The 17,688-nt window shown below is 44.6% G+C and overlaps 1 protein-coding gene across 1 annotated transcript in view; it reads right to left on the reverse strand.

Annotated features, from left to right (window-relative positions):
* The window catches only part of LOC124757760 (neuroligin-1-like), a 189,086-nt gene that overhangs the window by 86,317 nt on the left and 85,081 nt on the right, over positions 1-17,688 (reverse strand). Inside the window, exon 6 of the mRNA XM_047249076.1 lies at positions 10,488-10,655. Within this exon, the coding sequence (XP_047105032.1) occupies positions 10,488-10,655 (168 nt within the window). The remainder of the gene's footprint in view (positions 1-10,487; positions 10,656-17,688) is intronic.

The following is a 17,688-nucleotide window of genomic DNA, read 5'->3' on the forward strand; positions in this document are numbered from 1 at the left end:
GGTGAACGGGCAGCTTTGCGCCACCTTGTTGCGATGCTGACTGACGCCTCACCCAACGACTCACTGTTCTCTCGTTCACTGCCAGGTCGCCGTCGACATTCTGCGTGGGCCTATGAAGATCTGCGACGTTCTGGTGTTCCGCCACAAGAAACTTAATGATGACTCTCTGCTTGGGAAGCACCTCCATTTTGAAGGCTACATATAGCACTGCTACCTATCGGAACTTGTGGGCCCTGAAGCGGGAATATTCCTCGATATCCCACACAAAAACTGCATTTTGGCGGCTGAAATTGGCATTGAAAAAAAAAATGTGTTACTTTACTTATTGAACGCCCCTGGTGCGTGCTGCACTAGTACCTTCCCTAGGAAACCTCACAATCTGTGACGCGGCGGGCTGTGGCTATAAGTGGATTTTCGCTGCCAGGGCTGGAACAGCGAGAGGCATCAGCCGGGCCGGCCGCAATGGCCGAGCGGTTCTAGGCGCTACAGTCTGGAACTGCGCTACCGCTACGGTCGCAGGTTCGAATCCTGGCTGGGGCATGGATGTGTGTGATGTCCTTAGGTTAGTTAGGTTTAAGTAGTTCTAAGTTCTACGGGACTGATGACCTCTGATGTTAAGTCCCATAGTGCTCAGAGACATTTGAACACCAGCCGGTGCAGTGGCGAGCGGAGCTGCATAACGCCGCCCCTTGTGCTGGGCCTCCTCGGCCCCTGTGTGATCTGTTGCGTTACCCGGTCGTAAGAAGCAGAGCAAAATTTGTCATAAATATTCGCATTCTGGTTCTGACGGTGTCTGTTTTCGACTGCTGCCTACGATGAGAGCTACTCCGCACCAGCCAACGACCCGATGTAGGTCACCAAGCTTCGTCTACAGCTAGCCACAGCCTCTGCTAGCTGCTGGTCTACGGGCCGCTCCTTGTCGTGATGCTGATGGGGTCTGAGGGGGCGCCATTCGACGGGAGTCCCCTCCAGGCTGTCATCAAACGTCTCCTAGGCGTCTCTCGTGGGTGCCCTAAGGAGTACTAAGTTTTGTAGCATGTGCATGGGCACATACACTAATCCTAGTTACTAACAAGGCGTCTACATGAGTAAGACAGAGAAGTTTAGAGAGAAGAGTGTCTTGCTCAGAAGGTTCCCTAGATCGCACAGTCTTTATCTGCGGACAATACCGGAACGACAGAGACACATTACACCAAGGCTACAATGACGTACAACCACATACAAGGTGGTCAGAAACAGTCTGAAAAACTTGTAAGGGTACTGGAGGATACGCTGTACTTCGAAGTAAGTGTTAAGACAAAAATACGATGCGTTGCGCCATTCCCGAGTTAATTAGCACTGGAGTTAGCCAATCAAGCCGTAGCGCCGTAAATTCAAACTGTCCTCCAGATACAATTAGTGTCAGTTATTCTCATAAGGTAGATGATAGTGCACGAGATTGCTCAGACTTTGGATCGGGTTCGACCCTTACCACCCTCCCGTGTCCAATTTTGTTCAGTTTTAGCAAACGAAAGGAAGAACGTTTTACCGGCACCGTCACTAGTGGGCCACTTGAATTCGCTCGTACAATGGCTTAACAACATCTCCATTTGTGGGTGTATCCCTGGTTAGTCTAATAACATTACTTTGAATCTGAAATTTAAAAGATAGTGTCAATAATACCCGTTTTGCATATTTTAGCGTTACAAGCGATTGGTAACAATAATTATTATTGTTTAACTCATAGCCGCGCGAGGTAGCCGCGCGGTCTGAGGCTCCTTACCACGTTTCGCGCGGCTGCCGCCTTCGGAGGTTCAAGTCCTCCCTCGGGCATGGGTGTGTGCATTGTCCTTAGCGTAAGTTAGTTGAAGTTAGATTAAGTAGTGTCTAAGCCTAGGGACTGACGACCTCAGCAGTCTGGTCCCATAGCAACTTACCACAAATTTCCAAAAAATTTAATTCATTATTATTGCCTATTAGAGAGGGAATACGTTATATTGGCTTGAATGTGCAGTATCGTGGAGATTGTAGACGCGTTTTTGACGTCTTTGATGGCTAAAGATGGCGACATTGCAACCTTAATTTTTTCCCTCACACCTTACACGTCCTTCCTTCTTCCGTTGCAACGGCAGCTGCGTCGCTCCTGAGTCATTCCTGTTTCGTTCACAGTAACAGAGGTCACTTACGCAATTAGCGAAAGCTGCGACAAAGCTCATTCCGTCAATTGGAATGTTCATATTATTGTCTGACGTCTGTTTGTGTATCACATACAACACTAATAATGTTCGGTATAACATTTTATCAGCGTGCCTGTCAAAGTTTCTCATACATTTATTTATAAGTACACTGTGCATCGCTTAATATACTGATAACTATCGTACGTTGATATAATGTTATATTTTTAGTAATTTTTTTTTCATAAACGAACTCTATTACTAACCCTCAACAGCATGCAAGATATGTGTCCCAATGTTGGGGAAATATTCTGCATAAAATTTTACAAAATCCGTTTATGTAACTGCGATAGAAAGTTGGAACTACAGGAAAGTATCCAGAATATGACAGAGTACATTGTATTAAAATGTGTCATGATCGACCTCTACGTTCTATGAAATACACGAAACCCGAAGTCAGCAGACATAAATTCAGACCAAGCGAAAGCCCAACATCATACGTCCAACGTAGACCTACAGAACGGGCTAAAGTAGCTATAATACCCCAGGATCCACTGAGGCGGATAAAGGACTTGCAGATGCAACACAAACACTGCACTGTACACACACTTATTACAGCCTTTCACATTTAGTACGGCCTGACTACACGGGATCGCAGCCGTGGTTTAGGATTACCCCCATGAGTAGAGCACCTATATCAACGTGCAATACATAGGGAACAATCTCTACCAACTGAAATACTTATTAATAAAACACTGTTACCTTACAATAAAGATATCTGCAAAGGAGACGACGAAAGTGAGAGGGATGTATCAGAAACTAATGAGACAAAAAGAAACATTATGAAACTAAAACATAAAAGATCCGGCTGGTGTTGCAATTTTCCATTGCAGATGAAAGCATCGTGATATTTTGCACTTTACCACAAAATATCAGCAAAATCAAAACCGCACGCAAATCTTGCAAACATGCAAATGGGTATGAAGTGCATTTCGACAGATACCCGTTAGCACAGGTCTGTATCCGATAATCCAAAAGAAATATGGGCTGTTGCACGATAAAATTTAGAACGTTACCAGAACGTTACGAACTACGGTCACGCCGGCCGACTTCATAAGCCCAGATGCCAGAAACCATTCCATTCACTACATTCTAACAGAAGAAAATGAACCTCACAACACATCATCACGAGTTATCGCAAACAAAAAAAATTCAGGCGAAGTTATGCGAATTTCAAAAAAATCTTTTAAAATCCGGTCTGAAACCAAGTTTAGTCTTAAAAAAGAAGCTTCCTTCAAGAACACGTCAGATTGCTAAAACAAACAATGCAAAGGGAAAAGCTAACAGTTCCCAGACATAGAAGGGTACGGCATGCAGTTTGGAGCAGATGCCAAATATATTGTTATAGGGGCCGAAGACCATTTTTCTTTTTCAGAACTGAGGCTTCTGCCACATACAGCACAGAAGAAATGGTAATGCTCAGATTCTTTGTTAATTAACAACCTGTAAGGGATTTTCTTAAATTGTGAAAATGTTGAGTCAGTGTTAGAGTTCATTAATGAAAGTTCGCTAACAGAGTATCGATACACGATTATGCTTTTCGTATGCCTATGTCAATACATATTGAGTAATAAATGAAAGTAAACGGATTGCGTCTTTGACTACTGATCGAAGCATATTTGACTACTAATCGAAAAGTCCTAGGTCTCACGTTCGAAACCAGCCGTTGCTTAAATTTTGGAGGTAAGTCAGCAGCAATGGGGGCCAAAGACTTCCGGTATAAGGAGTCATCATTGTTTTGCAAACGGCCTTGTCGAAGAGGGCAGAGGAGAGGACAGAGGTTCCAAGTTCTTTTGGAATGGGTACTTGGCCATAAAGGGCGAAAAAAACGACAATGATCATCGGCGTTACCACGAAGGAGGCAGTGGAAACCACAGCATGAGAGACATCCACAGGACATGTGACCTGCTATTGGAAAAAAGTCTTCATAATCTTTCCTCTGAAAAAAAAACCTACAAGTTAGTCCCTCTTTCGGATCTCCGGGAGGGTACTGCCAAGTGCGAGATCATTATGAAAAAGGGATTGGGTAACCAACAAAAGGGATGACGTTCTATGTTGGGCGTGGAGTGTCGGAAGCCTGAAAGTTGTGAGGAAGGTAGTAAATGTGAGAAATGAAATTAAACGACAGTGTAAATACAGTGGAGGCAGTGAAGTGAAACGGAAAGTCTATAAGGATTTCGGGTCATATGAATATATGGTAATATCAACAGCAACTGAAAACGGTATAATGTGAGTAGGATTCGTTATGAAAAGGAAGGTAGGACAGAGAGTGATTTTAGTTACTGCGAACAATTCAGTGGTAGAGTCGTAGTCATCAGAATCAACAACAATAGTTGATGTGTAATCGCCGATGTTACGAGTGGAGAAGAAGAGTGAGAGAAAGTATATGAAAATACTGAACAGGTAATTTAGTATCTAAAGGAAAGTGATGGTATAACAAAATGGTGATTGGAACGTAGTTGTAAGGCAAAGAACAGAAGACAGTATTGCCAGAATCATAGAGGTGAAAGACTAATTGAGATCTGCATTAAATTTCAGTTAGTGATATCGAATTCACCGTTCAAAAATCAGAAAAGGATATACTTGGGAAGGATCAGTAGACACTGGGACATTTCAGCTGGATTGAATTATGGTTAGCCGGCCGCTGTGGCCGAGCGATTCTAGGCGCTTCAGTCCGGAACCATGCGCTGCTACGGTCGCAGGTTCGAATCCTGCCTCGGGCATGGATGTGTGTGATGTCCTTAGGATAGTTAGGTTTAAAGTAGTTCGAAGTTCTAGGGGACTGATAACCTCAGATGTTAAGTCCCATAGTGCTTAGAGCCATTTCAACCATTTGTTTTCCAATATGGTCAGACAGAGATTCTGAAATTGCGTATTGGATTGTAAGGCGTACCCAGGAGCTGATATACACTTTATGATCAAAAGTATCTCGAATCCTATTAATGGACTTTAACACCCAGTGTATCCCCCCCTTCGCCTTTATGACTGCTCACATTCTTTTGGGGCCCATTAAAAGAAGATTCTGAATGTCTGTGGAGTAATGGCAGGAAATTCTTTCAGAGAAGACAGTGCTGTTGATCTCTGAGGACTAGACCGAAGTCGACGTTGTAACTCGTTCCGTAGGTGTTCTGTTGTGTTCAGCTTGGGGATGACAATCTTTTTCAGGAATGTTATTACACACAAACCATTGTCTCACAGATGCTGTTTTATGACAGGGGGAGAACTGCTCCTCTGCTGTACGTAGTACACAATACCCCATTTAGCATTTTCTTAAGCACAATAAGTGGATCACACTATCTATACGAAAAATACCTCACCACAACAAAATTTCTTCTGTATTTGACTGTTGGCGCTACACATAACGGAAGATAACGTTCTCCAAACATTCACCAAATCCAAACCATTCCATCGGATTTGCCAAAGCGTGATGATCACTTGAGTCTTCTCACAGCCTTGATTATCACAGACTTCAGAAAAGTGTGGCTTGTGAGGAGCCATTCGACCATTATACACCATACTTTCAAACTCCCTACGCACGGTAACGTGCTAACTGGACTGCTGGCAGCACTTTGAAACTCGGGAGTGTTTCCTCTCGCCGCTTTCATGATATTTTTTGCATCCGACCTTCACAATGATCTACGGTTCCCATCCATCGGTTCGTGAGTGGCTGGTCTCGGTTTAGCTGTGGTGTTCCTTTGCGTCTCCACTTCACTGTCGCATCAACAACAGACGAGCAGCCTTAGAAGGGTGTAACTGTCCCTGATGGATTTGTTACTCAAGTGACATACAACGACTGGTCCGCTCTCAAAGTTACTGAGTTCTCCTGCCTGACTCAGTCTGCTGTTACTGCTTCTCTACTGACAACACAGTGCTGCCCGCCTCCTTGTTACTGGCGGGTTTGCTTCTCGTGATACCTAGTGAACAATTTCGCTTTACACAGCGTTGTCTGAACACTTTTGATCAGATAGCGTAGACTCGGATCACAGTAATACTGTGGAGTGAATTGAAGTTTAAGGAAAAAATGAGGAAGGATCAGCGTGGAAAGAAGTGCGATACTGAATTACTGAAGAATAATGAGGGGCACTTGAAATTGCCTAAAGCAATAGATACTACTATAATGAATACCACGGTAGGCGGTTCTGTTGAAGAGGAATGGACAGCTCTAAACAGGACATTCCTGGAAGTTGGTCAGACACACATAGATATAAGGAAGGTAACTGCGAAGAAACGTGCTGCATCAGAAGAAAAACGTCTAGTGACCGGCGAAAGAAGCAAATAGAAAAATGTTCAGGGGAAGACAGGAATACAGCAATGCAAGACACTTGGGAAAGAAATAACATGAAGCCCAGGGAAGCCAAGCTAAATCGTCGCACGAAGAATGTGAAGGACTCGAGAAGGAAATAGTCATCGGGAGGACTTATTCAGCATATAGAGTCAAAACAACTACGGTGAAATTAAAAGTAAGGCCGCAAACATAAAGAGCTGTTTAAGAAGGGGAGAACGTGTCTGATGACGTCACACAAGAAGAAATGAGACTCGATATGGGAGACGTAAGGTATCCAGTATTAAAGTCAGAGTTCAACACAGCCCTGGAAGATTCACAACAGAATAAAGCAGAAGGAATAGATAACATTGCTTTGCAATTTCTGAAATCTTGGGAGTAGTGCAACAAACGACTATTAAAGTTGGTCTGTAGAATCTATGAGACTGGAGAGTCAGCATGAGACTTTCGGAAAAATATCATCCACACAAACCCAAAGATAGAAAGGGGAGATAAATCTGAACTATCGCACAGTGAGTGTAATAGCTCACGGATCTAAGTTTCTGACAAAAACACAGCAGAAGAACTGAAACGAAAATTCAGGGTGAAATAATATCGATGATAAGATTTGGTGGAGCCATTGTTACCCTCATAGAAAGTGGGGAAGCAATACAGGATCTCTATAATGGAATGAGGAGTCTCTTGAGTGCAGAATATGGACTGAGAGTAAACTGAAGAAAGACGAAATTAATAACACGTAGCAGATATGAGATTAGCGATAAACTTAATATCGAAATTTGTGACCACGAAGTAGATGAAGTTAAAGAATTCTACTTGAAGCAAATTAAAACATGACAGACGAACGAAGGATGACATAAAAAATAGTTTATCACAGACAAAGAGGGTATTCCTGGCCAAGAATAATTCACTGACATCAGATAAAGGACTTAATTTGAGGAAAAACTTTTTGAGAATGAACGTTTGGGACGTAGCATTGTATGGTAGTGAAACATGGACTGTGGGAAAAAACGGAAAACAAGAATAACGAAGCGTCTGAGATATGGGGCTACAGAAGGATGTCTAAAATTAGGTGAACTGATAACGTAAGGGATGAGGGACTTCTCCGCAGAATCGGCGAGGAAAAAATGTACAGGAACCACTGACAAGAAGAAGGAAAGAGGATGATATGATAGGTATTACGATATCAGGAAACAGCGTACACGGTTCAAAATGTTCAAATGTGTGTGAATTCCTAAGGGACCTAACTGCTGAGGTCATCAGTTCCTAGACTTACACACTACTTAACCTAACTTAAACTAACTTACGCTAAGAACAACGCGCAGCTGCTTACGTGGTGTGGTGCTAGAGGGAATGTAAACGGCAGAAACTGAAGGGAAGACAGAGATTGGAGTACATCCGACAAATAATATAGGAAGTTAGGTGCAAGTGATAGTCTGAAATGAAGACGTTGGCAGAAGTAAGGAAATCGTGCTGGGCACGCATCGAACCAGTCTTAAGATTGATGACTCAAAAAAATATGTGACATGCAAGGCAGCCAAGTGGCTTTCATAAATGGTGACAATTATTGAACTATACGAAAGAAACCGTAAATTAGTTACAAACTACTGCGTGCACATACTTTATTCAACACATAAACGTCATTACATAATCAGATTTAGGTTATGACATGTTCGATATGCCTAACATCATTGATAATGATGTGGTGCAGACGAATAACGAAATTCTGCACGACGCGTATTATAAAGGGTCTAAGACAAGGATGTAGCCTTTCGTCCCTACTGTTCAATCTGTACATTGAAGAAGCAATGATGGAAATAAAAGAAAGGTTCAGGAGTGGAATTAAAATTCAAGGTGAAAGGATATCAGTGATATGATTCGCTGATGACATTGCTATCCTGAGTGAAAGTGGAGAAGACTTACAAGATCTGCTGAACGGAATGAACAGTCTAATGAGTACACAGTATTGCTTGAGAATAAATCGAAGGAAGACGAAGGTAATGAGAAGTAGTAGAAATGAGAACAGCGAGAAACTTAACATCAGGATTGATGGTCACGAAGTCAATAAAGTTAAGGAATTCTGCTACCTAGGCAGTAAAATAATCAATGACGGAAGGAGCGTGTGGTGTTACAGACGAATGTTGAAAATTAGGTGGACTGATAAGGTAAGGAATGTGGAGGTTCTACGTAGAATCGGAGAGGAAAGGAATATGTGTAAAACACTGATAAGGAGAAGAGACTGGGTGGTAGTGAAAGGTATGTGCTAAGGTCTGATCAGGGTAGCTCCAGAAAATAGTCGGTAGTTGCCAACCACAAGGTGGAACGAGTATAATATCTTTGAGTAGGAGGATCTTTGATGGTTAAGAGAGCCAGGCGCGCGCAGTAAAAAAACCGGGAAGTCGCAGCTAGGTGCAAGGAGGAAGCAGACGTGTGGTGACAGCGTTAAGGTAGGTCGCTGCCCCTGACCAAACTTTAGCATGTAAATGAGAGAAGATATATAATCATTTCAAATTGGCTTTTGTTAGATAATGTTCAGAGCTAGGATTTGTATGTCCAAGATTTGACGCCGTAAGCGTTTTGTAAAATTTTTTGTAAGAGTGATTCGTGCTGCAAAAATGTTTGAAATAGTAGGTTTTGTGTAAGACTTAAAATTTTAACAATATATATATTGAGATCAACATTGTGTTTAAATCTAACAGCCTGAATCATAATCCACATCCTTCGCTTGTATTGAATATGAAAATAAGTAGTAAACTGAAGTTACCCACCAATGAAAGAACCAAGTAAACATCAGGGCCAAAAGTTAATTTTCCAGTACCATCTTAATGCCATTGCACAAACGGCATTATTCTCTTAAACTTGATTGCTGAGTCAAATACATGTTGCATTTCTGGCAAAATGGAGGAGTGCAAGAAACAAGTTCACAGACGCAGTCAGATGCAGGTTTGCTGAATAATTAATTTAGAACAATCTTATCACTGATACTTTCACAGAATAAAAAAGGATACAATTTTGTTAGATACTTTCAATAGGACATCTGTTAAGACATGAGGGAATGACTTCCATGGTACTACAGGGAGCTGTAGAGGACAAGAACTGTAGAGGGAGACAGAGATTGCCGTACATTCGGCAAATAATTGAGGACGTAGGTTGCAAGTGCTGTTCTGAGATAAAGAGGTTCTAACAGGAGAGGAATTCGTGGCGGGGTGCATCAAACCAGTCAGAAGACTGATGACCAAAAAAAAAAAAATCATGTGTTTAATATAGCCCCACAAAAAGGAGTGAGGTGTGTTCAGATCCGGAGAATACAGCGGCGCATCGAAGCCTATACCAGTGGCCTCTGGGTAACGCAGAGCCAGATGCTGTCCCCAAAGTGCTCCTCCAGAACATCATTCTCTTGCTTCGATGGGGTTGAGCTCCGTCTTGCATGAACCACATCCTGTCGAAAACAGGATCACTTTGGGTAATGGGGATGAAATCATCTCCCAAAACATTCAAACATTGGTCGGTAATCACCGTACCATCAAGGAATATCGTACCGTTTATTCTGTGAGTGGACATTGTACACGAGGCAGTCACCTGTTGAAAGTGAAGAGACTTTTCGATCGGAAATTGCTGGTTCTCAGTCCCCAAAATGCGCCAGTTTTGCTTATGGACGAACCCATCCAAATGAAAATGGGCTTCTTCGCTAACCAAACCATAAAGCGCATACTAATTCCCATCATGCCCAGCAGCTAACCGTGCAGTTCGAACGTCCTAACGCAAACCGTTCAGAAGTTACAACGATTTTATTTCATATATTTCAAAAGTTTTCAACCTGTAAGAAAGGGCTTTACCAAGCCGAGATCCAGACAGATGCATTTAGCCATTCCTAGAAACCATCAAGCAGCGTATATCTATTAGTGCTAGAGTAGTGAGCTTCTCGCTACGCACGTGTCCAGCAGTTAAGGCGCCAGGGAGCCGCTTGTGCTGGACACCTGGGCTGCAGTACTCACCGTCGTAGAACTGGGCGCCCTCCTCCTGGAAGTGGTGGTGGCGCATGCTTAGGTCGGAGCCGCCGGGCCGGTGCAGCTGCGGGATCAGGTTGAGCCAGACGGACATCTTGTGGCCGCGGTAGTGGCTCTTCGTGTCAGCCTGCGACGAGCCCGCGCCGGCACCCACGCCTGCAACGCGAGTAGTTGTCATCACATCTCTGTCTGATATAGAAGGCAGAGCAATCATCTGCCAGCAATATTCTGGACAGGACCTGCATACTGGTGTACCGGTTCTTAATGGTACACTGCAGTGTCCTACATTCATTTTTACGTCTATAGGTGACAGTATGATTTACCTGTAAGTCAAATAACAAGCTTAACTGAAACTTCCTGGCAGATTAAAACTGTGTGCTGGACCGAGACTCGAACTAGGGACCTTTGCCTTTCGCGGGCAAGTGCTCTAGGTAGGAGACGAGGTACCGGCAGAAGTAAAGCTGTGAGGAGGAGGCGTGAGTCGTGCTTGGGTAGCTCAGTTGGTAGAGCACTTGCCCGCGAAAGGCAAAGGTCTTGAGTTCGAGTCTCGGTCCAGCATACAGTTTTAATCTGCCAGGAAGTTTCATATCAGCGCACACTCCGCTGCAGAGTGAAAATATCATTCTGGAAACATCCCCCAGGCTGTGGCTAAGCCATGTCTCCGCAATATCCTTCCTTTCAGGTGTGCTGGTTCTACAAGGTTTGCAGGAGAGTTTCTGTAAAGTTTGGAAGGTAGGAGACGAGGTCCTGGCAGAAGTAAAGCTGTGAGGAGAGGGCGTGAGTCGTGCCTGGGTAGCTCAGTTGGTAGAGCACTTGCCCGCGAAAGGCAAAGGTCTTGAGTTCGAGTCTCGGCCCACCACACAGTTTTAATCTGCCAGGAAGTTTCATATCAGCGCACACTTCGCTGCAGAGTGAAAATATCATTCTGGAAACAAGCTTAACTGATTTCAGAGGTGCTTCTCTGGCAAAAATATCCCTGTATTCAAATACTATTTTTGGCATCACACATGGATACCACATCACATGTGGCAACTGAATTGAAAGTTTCCGTCAAATGCCGATAGCGGCCGTGCGGGATCCGTTGGACGCAGTGGTGCACGCCCGCTGAACCACGCCACCGGCGGCGCTGGTAGACGAGCGCCTCTGCCGACGCAATATAGGACGGCCGGCGGCAGCCACGCTGCGCAATCGCTCTTGGAGGCTCTTCGTCACGTGACACTATGCAGACGCCGCCCAGTCGCGGCTCTGTCACCACCGTTCGTGCTTAGCTGAGCTGGCCTGTGCCTTGTTGACACCGAAACCTGGACTCTACTTCCTGCTGTATTATTTGTATTGAGTCTTCATACACTTGGAGAAATACAGGTTAAGTAAATCTTCTGTTTACTGTGTTAACTTGTTCGCTAATCATTTCTGTTGCTGTCCAGCTTTCCATGACGATAGTAATTGCACCATTCTGTAGCCCACCTCTCCTTACCACTGTGCTTGAAGTCTTACAGCCGCGCGGGATTAGCCGAGCGGCCTAGGGCGCTGCAGTCAGGAACTGTGCGGCTGGTCCCGGCGGAGGTTCGAGTCCTCCCTCGGGCATGGGTGTGTGTGTTTGTCCTTAGGATAATTTAGATTAAGTAGTGTGTAAGCTTAGGGACTGATGACCTTAGCAGTTAAGTCCCATAAGATTTCACACACATTTGAACATTTTTGAACATTTGAAGTCTTCACAACACTGTTTTTGCTCCAAATATACATAATTGTTTAATGTAACTGCGAATGCACTGTAGTGATACAAACAAGAATTTTTAACATTGTGCAGTCCTGTCAGCAACTGTGATGATTGAACGTGTAACACGTCAGTTGCAAATAGAAACCAAACTTTACCCAGGATTCAGCCTAAATAATTTGATCTTCTTCGGTAGTTTAGTGTCACTCGCTTCTGAAGAAGGCCAAAGTATTTTGGCTGAAACCTAGGTAAAGTTTGGTTTCTATTTGCAACTGAGGCTGACGTGTTACATCTTGATACAAAAAAACTCTCTGGAGGGCCATCACAGCTCCCTGTGTTTTAAAAAACGTACTCTCATTCCTATGGATCCGCCTGCGCCTAACCTAAGAGCAACCGTCAAGGTCCACGAGGATAGTTATCCTGTCTGCCCAGTTGTGAATGCATGTAATGGGTTGACCATGAGTCGGAAAGACTTTTTGCTTGGTATATTCATAAATACTCTAAACTTCAGGTTCAGGCCACAATCCGAAATAGAGAGCACTTAATTTCTGAGTTTTCAAAGATAAATGTACGTGAAGGCATCATGGCGTCGCTTGATGTCAGGAACATGTATTCTAACATCCCTACAAAACGTGTTCAGTAAAGCCGGCCGAAGTGGCCGAGCGGTTCTAGGCGCTACAGTGTGGAGCCGCGCGACCGCTACGGTCGCAGTTTCGAATCCTGCCTCGGGCATGGATGTGTGTGATGTCCTTAGGTTAGTTAGGTTTAAGTAGTTCTAAGTTCTAGGGGACTGATGACCTCAGAAGTTAAGACCCATAGTGCTCAGAACCATTTGTTCAGTAAATCGTATCCGGGGATTTTAGTGCATTTAGTGGACGTCCAGAAGGCGATTTGGAAGATATTTTACAGCTTCTAGACATTCTTTTGAAACTCAGTTATTTTAAGTTTGGAGATTGTACATAAATCCAAGAAAAAGGACTTGCAGTGGGTTCCTCTTTGTCTTATTGTCTTGCCAACATCTACATGACGCACTTTGAGTCTCAATATGATCACAAATCCCTAGACCACAAGGACAGCATTACTCTGAGGTTGCGATATGTAGACGATGTGTTTATGGTATATAGAGGTTCAAACGGTAACTATAATTAGTTTCTGTATCGTCTAAACTCCCTGCAGGATGTAATTCAATGTTCAATGGAAAATAGTGTCGATAAGTTCTTACGGCATTTGGACCTACACGTAACTAAGGAACGAACTACTTTCTATTTTGATGCTTTTCGGAAGACTGTACTGCTAGCACGACTATCCATCGATCCTCTAATCATCCCATGAAATAAAGGGTGGCTTACCGGGCACTTTACTCCGTTTACAAAGCATACCCTAAAAAATGAAGCTTTTCAACGAGAACACCAGACTATTCAATATATAGCGGCCCAAAATGGCTACGACAGCGATTTTCTGGAGAAGATCAATCAAGACATGAAATATGTTCGCATGGACAACCGTCAGCTGCATAATGGAATGACGACAATGAAAATTTTTGCCTGATCTGGACTCGTACCGGAATTTCCCACTTATTGCGGGTGGTCATCTTACCATTAGGCTATCCGACCAAGAGTCAGAACCGGACCCAAACTTCCATATGTCGTCAACCAAGTGCCTACAACCTGCATACGTACCTGTAATTCCTGAACAGTAGAGACTTTGTAATTGGAAGTCGATTGCCCGGTGTCGGCGGATAATTACCATACTGCAGTGCCTGCGTTATTCAGAAAATGCAATGCTTAGTTCTTTCGGTCATGGATCGGCAAGCGTCTTACAACTAAAATGTCTCCTCTATACAGGAATATTAAATAACAGATGTACGATTGCAGGTTGTACACACATGGTTGGCGACATGTGGAAGTTTGGCTGTGAGTCGTGCTCGGATAGCCTAATGGGCAGGCGACTCATCGCGATAAGCGGCAAATCCGGATTTTTTGGTCGTCATTCCATCATACAGCCGATGGTTGTCCATACTAGCAACTGCGAATACATTTCACGTATTTCGTAACGGCTGCGGTCGTTTTCGTGGCTGTTCCTACGGACGTGGATACGTCTCCGAAGGAACTCTGCATCGCTTTTCTGAACAACACAAACACTGCAATGTGGCAGGGATCAATTAACCATCGGTAAGGAAAGGTCTGCCCGCTGTGCCCACTCGACAAGCGCTATTGGACCGTCCATCAACGTTCCTTCCATCTGATACAAATGGCGTTAGACCAAGTTATCGAAGAGTACCGTATTCTGATAGTGTATCGACATATGTTGCCAGAAAGTTAAAAAAGAAAAATATCCGTTCAGAATTCTATGCTTCTAGAAATATATGTTTCTGACTGGGCACAATTTTAATACAAGGTTTAAAGAACATGTAAGCCCCGCCTGCCGTAAATCAGCTGTCTCAGTTCACATAAGAGAAATGAGTTATTCTATTCCCAGCATTGAAATGCGTATACATATTATATTTAAGGAAACAAAAAGAAATGTTTCAAACCTTCTGTAGGAAAAAAAACCCCAGTCTCAACTCTGAATAATCAGATTGAATTGACACGCTGCATATCCTATCTAATATCCTTGCGATTCTTCAGTCTGATAAAGAGCCAGCTTTATTATAGTCCTACATTGCTAATTTATGCTATTTTTTGGTGAAGCACCATCTGCCTCACCGAGATAAACTGACCCTACAAGAACTATTGTTACTCTGATTAACGTTACCGCACAAAAAACTTTTTTTATTTCCTTAAGATCACAAAAGTTTTTGGTCATCAGACAACCTGTTTCGCTCAGCGATGAACATCTTCAGATCTTTTTTGAAACATCTGATAATATAATAAAGCCAAAAAATACACAAAACAGTTTAGTATCGTGGAACATTTTTAAAATATGGTGGAAACTAGGCCACAGGGCAGACTGAGTTCTCCTGTCAAACGTACTGCTGTTCACAGCATTCATATTGAATGATTTAGCGAAAATCACGGAAAATCGAAATCTGGATGGCTGGACAGTGATCTGAACCACCGTCCTCATGAATGCAAGTCCAACGTGCTGGCCGCTGTGAATACCAATGCCTCATCACTGCGAATCCTCACTCGGTTTCAGAACCTGAACCAGTTTAAATATCGGAGGCCTCAAAGTTCATCCTAAACTGTGTCAATGTACTTCCCATAAGTATTAGTGGCAAATTAATGTTTAAAATACTGTTAAAATTTTGTTTTGTTTTAGAATGATAAATGAAAATAATATGAAACATGTTTTTAAACATATTTCGGAACACCGATTTGTAGTATGCAGTATACTGTATGACACCTGAAAGATTTCACAGCACCAAACACTGATAGTACACTGTATGACAAAGGGCCGTATAATACACACGTCAAAAAAGTTTTGCATCGCCTCGGTTCCTAGAGTTCCGGAACCTGTACAGAAAATTGAAATAGAGATCAATGTAAACATTAATTCTGCCCTTTTTGTTGCTCATGAAAACCATACATTGCGTGTTGTACCACCATACAGCGAGATCTTCGGGAGTGGTGGTCCAGATTCCTGTACACACCGGTACCTCTAATACCCAGTAGCATGCATGCCTATGTTCGTCATGCCATACTATTCACAAGTTCATCAAGGCACTGTTGGTCCAGATTGTCCCACTCCTCAACGACGATGCCCCGTAGATCCCTCAGAGTGGTTGCTGGGTTACGTCTCCGTAAACAGCCCTTTTCAGTCTATCCCAGGCATGTTCGATAGGGTTCATGTCTGGAGAACATGATGGCCACTCTATTCGAGCGATGTCGTTATCCTGAAGGAAGTCATTCACAAGATGTGCACGACGGGGGCACGAATTGTCGTCCATGACGACGAATGCCTCGCCAATATCCCGCCGACATGGAAGCACTATCGGTCGGAGGATGGCATTCACGTATCGTAAAGCCGTTACGGCGCCTTTCATGACCACCAGCGGCCACACATAATGCCACCCCAAAACATCAGGGAACCTCCAGCTTGCTTCAGCTTGTCTAAGGCGTTCAGCATGGTTCAAATGGCTCTGAGCACTATGGGACTAAACTGCTGTGGTCATCAGTCCCCTAGAACTTAGAACTACTTAAACCTAACTAACCTATGGACATCACACACACCCATGCCCGAGGCAGGATTCGAACCTGCGACCGTAGCGGTCGCGCAATTCCAGACTGTAGCGCCTAGAACCGCTCGGCCACTCCGACCGGCCGTTCAGCATGACCGGGTTGCTTACAAACACGTCTCCGACGATTGTCTGGTTGAAGGCATCTGCGACACTCATCGGTGAAGAGAACGTGATGCCAATCCTGAGCGGTCCATTCGACATTTTGTAGGACCCAACTGTACCGTGCTGCTTGGTGTCGTGGTTGCAAAGATGAACCTCGCCATGGACGTTGGGAGTGAAGTTGCGCATCATGCAGCCTATTGCGCTCTGTTTGAGTCGTAACACGACGTCCTGTGGCTGCACAGAAAGTATTATTCAATGTGGTGGCGTTGCTTTCAGGGTTCCTCCTAACCATAATCCATAGGTAGCGGTCATTGTACACTCCTGGAAATGGAAAAAAGAACACATTGACACCGGTGTGTCAGACCCACCATACTTGCTCCGGACACTGCGAGAGGGCTGTACAGGCAATGATCACACGCACGGCACAGCGGACACACCAGGAACCGCGGTGTTGGCCGTCGAATGGCGCTAGCTGCGCAGCATTTGTGCACCGCCGCCGTCAGTGTCAGCCAGTTTGCCGTGGCATACGGAGCTCCATCGCAGTCTTTAACACTGGTAGCATGCCGCGACACCGTGGACGTGAGCCGTATGTGCAGTTGACGGACTTTGAGCGAGGGCGTATAGTGGGCATGCGGGAGGCCGGGTGGACGTACCGCCGAATTGCTCAACACGTGGGGCGTGAGGTCTCCACAGTACATCGATGTTGTCGCCAGTGGTCGGCGGAAGGTGCACGTGCCCGTCGACCTGGGACCGGACCGCAGCGACGCACGGATGCACGCCAAGACTGTAGGATCCTACGCAGTGCCGTAGGGGACCGCACCGCCACTTCCCAGCAAATTAGGGACACTGTTGCTCCTGGGGTATCGGCGAGGACCATTCGCAACCGTCTCCATAAAGCTGGGCTACGGTTCCGCACACCGTTAGGCCGTCTTCCGCTCACGCCCCAACATCGTGCAGCCCGCCTCCAGTGGTGTCGCGACAGGCGTGAATGGAGGGACGAATGGAGACGTGTCGTCTTCAGCGATGAGAGTCGCTTCTGCCTTGGTGCCAATGATGGTCGTATGCGTGTTTGGCGCCGTGCAGGTGAGCGCCACAATCAGGACTGCATACGACCGAGGCACAAAGGGCCAACACCCGGCATCATGGTGTGGGGAGCGATCTCCTACACTGGCCGTACACCACTGGTGATCGTC

Source organism: Schistocerca piceifrons, chromosome 1 (genome assembly GCF_021461385.2).
Source record: "Schistocerca piceifrons isolate TAMUIC-IGC-003096 chromosome 1, iqSchPice1.1, whole genome shotgun sequence".
Taxonomy (NCBI): Eukaryota; Metazoa; Arthropoda; class Insecta; order Orthoptera; family Acrididae; genus Schistocerca; species Schistocerca piceifrons.